At 41.0% G+C, this 2,479-nt stretch overlaps 1 protein-coding gene across 1 annotated transcript in view; it reads right to left on the bottom strand.

Moving 5' to 3' along the window:
* The window catches only part of LRRC6 (leucine rich repeat containing 6), a 60,151-nt gene that overhangs the window by 27,656 nt on the left and 30,016 nt on the right, over positions 1-2,479 (bottom strand). The window contains exons 10-11 of the mRNA XM_011373826.1: positions 1,247-1,316; positions 482-577 (exon numbers count right to left, since the gene is read on the bottom strand). Coding sequence (XP_011372128.1) covers positions 482-577; positions 1,247-1,316 — 166 coding nt within the window. The remainder of the gene's footprint in view (positions 1-481; positions 578-1,246; positions 1,317-2,479) is intronic.

Genomic DNA, 2,479 nt, shown 5'->3' with positions numbered 1-2,479 from the left:
CAAAAATAATCTCTACCACCTCTCCCGCAAAGACAGCCGAAAAAGAGTTTTAGTTATAATAATATCTTGTCCATATCATAAAATAATAGGAAAGATAGCAGTATTTATTGGGTACTCACTATGCTTTGGATTTTACGTGTATTATCTCTCTTAAGAATTATATTAGGACACAGAGGCCTAGGCCTAGGAAGGTTCGTAATTGGCCCGAAGTCCCAAAACTAGTAAGCTCAGCATTTGGAATTCAAACACATTCTTAGTTATCCAAGACCTGCTTTGTCTTCCTTCACAGTTAGTTATCTGTAAGGCAAGTATGACTGCGGTGTAATAGACATGCTCACAGGTCCCTGCCCCACTTGGAAGAACCACGTGATTCACGAAAGCCAGCTCCCATCCACGCTCTGGCCGGCGGAGGGAGGGAGGGCTGTAGATGGACGAACTCGTAGGACAAGTCGCCTACGCCCCAGCGAGTGACATCACCTACCTTGGGCATGCAGATTACCAAATGCCCAGTTGTCTGAGATCTTTTAGCAGAGCTGCTATCAGGTTTGACTTCTGCTGGCAGGACAAGCTGAAATGGCTGAAAATGAACAGGAATTGTCACGAGGGTGCCTTCACCTTACACGAGAGAGCAGTTACTTCAAGAGGTATTTTCATCACAAATTTTAAAAAATTATTAGAAAAAAATATATGAGCTATGTTAGGTACGCATGAACTATTCTACCTACTTTAATAAAAAGTCTAAAAAAACAGTTATTAATCACAATGAAACACTCGCTGGTCTATTTATGTTAACAAGGGTGATAAAGAATTTAGAGACAAAAATTGTTGTCCTAAAACATCAACATATTTCCATTTAAAGTCTTAGATCTACCTCACAGGAATGCTCAGAATTAGCAAAAACTATTTCAAAAATGATCAAATTACAGTTGCTATGAATGAAATTATCGACAATTTAAGATGAGTGTCGTATTTAAATGTAATTTCAAGCATAGGCTACCATATATACAATCATCAGCTTTGGAAAAAATACCAGTGCTATAGACACAGGTTAAAAATATTAATTTTATCAAACTATTTTTTTACTGCTGAGTACCACTCCCGTGTGCTTAAAAAAAAAGTTCTCTGATTGAGTTTCTCTTTTTCTATCATAACATAGCTAAACAAAACAAAACGAAACTTTCAGGCAACCTACCTTCGTCCGAGGCTTGGCTTTCGAAATGAGAACAGTCTACAGGGTTCTACTCACCTTTCCTTTGACTGTTACTCGCACATAAGTTGGTTGCACATCAACATCAATTAACGAGGTATCCATATACCTTGAAAATAAAGACATTAAACATACTAACTCCTGTGATTTTCAAAAACATTAAGTTTGCAAATTAATTCACAAATATAAATTCATACTTTCGGGACCATTTTAAATGAAGAGAGTTTAAAATGTCCATGCTAAACAGGTCTTCAAAAATTAGGCTTGAATTAATCCCCAGACCAAAGGAATTTCAATATACCAGCAATTTCATTTTTAGACCCACAAGTACATTTGGCATTGATTGCCCTGAACCCAAAAATATCTGGGGTCTCAAACATCAGAGGTTTGCAAAAAACAGCTTGCCATGTTCTTTAGTGAATATTTTATTTTAAGCCCCCATGACTGACTTGAATAGCCAGGAATGCTGCATCCGCTGTGCTTGGAGCCTGCAACCACCAGCCCCCACTTTCATGGCTGCTCCCCACCCCTGCAGCTGTTCTGCGGCAGCCCTGATGCCATCTCCCCTGCACTGGCTGTGCTTCTCCCTGCGACATCACATCCTGCTGAGTAAGCAAGGCCTTCCGTCCACGGCACTGACCCCAGGAGTGGGGGGCGATTATTCTCCTCGACTTTCTGAACAAACGAAAGAGCTAGATTTCACCTCGCTCGTTTCGTCAGATAACGATTTTATACATTTTAAAATATTGTGAACATTAGAAAATGCAGTGATGATGCAAAAATCATAAACACGCAGGCAGGCGGGACAACTCTGGGGTCACCGGGGATGGCGCAGGCTTCGGCCACACAGACCTGAGAGGGAGAACTCCCCCTCTTCCTGCTCTATCGCCCGGACCACATTCCTTACCCCCTCCAAGCTGCTTCCTCCTCTGCGAAATCAGGTGAAGAGCGCCTGTCCGCTCAGAGTGCTATGAAGACACATGCGCAGCGCCGAGTACATAGTTGGTGTTAACAAGGCGCCATCATATTTTATTTAATAAAAAGTATTACAATAATCAAAAGTAGAGTCAAAGTTTCCTAAAACGTCATATTCAATATCTCCCACATTAATTGACGGCGTGTTCTATTTCATGCTTAGGGCCTCCTAAAATGTTCATCTTCCCCTACCTACGTTTTTTCTCTGCTTAAAACAATCTTCTGCCAGTTCTTTGCGGAGCTCACTGTTTCTTATCATTTGATTTTCAGGGCTCATGTCACTGACTTTCCCTGACT

The sequence above is a fragment of the Pteropus vampyrus genome, unplaced genomic scaffold (genome assembly GCF_000151845.1).
Source record: "Pteropus vampyrus isolate Shadow unplaced genomic scaffold, Pvam_2.0 Scaffold232, whole genome shotgun sequence".
Lineage (NCBI taxonomy): Eukaryota > Metazoa > Chordata > Mammalia > Chiroptera > Pteropodidae > Pteropus > Pteropus vampyrus.
This window is presented reverse-complemented; position numbering and strand designations above follow the sequence as displayed.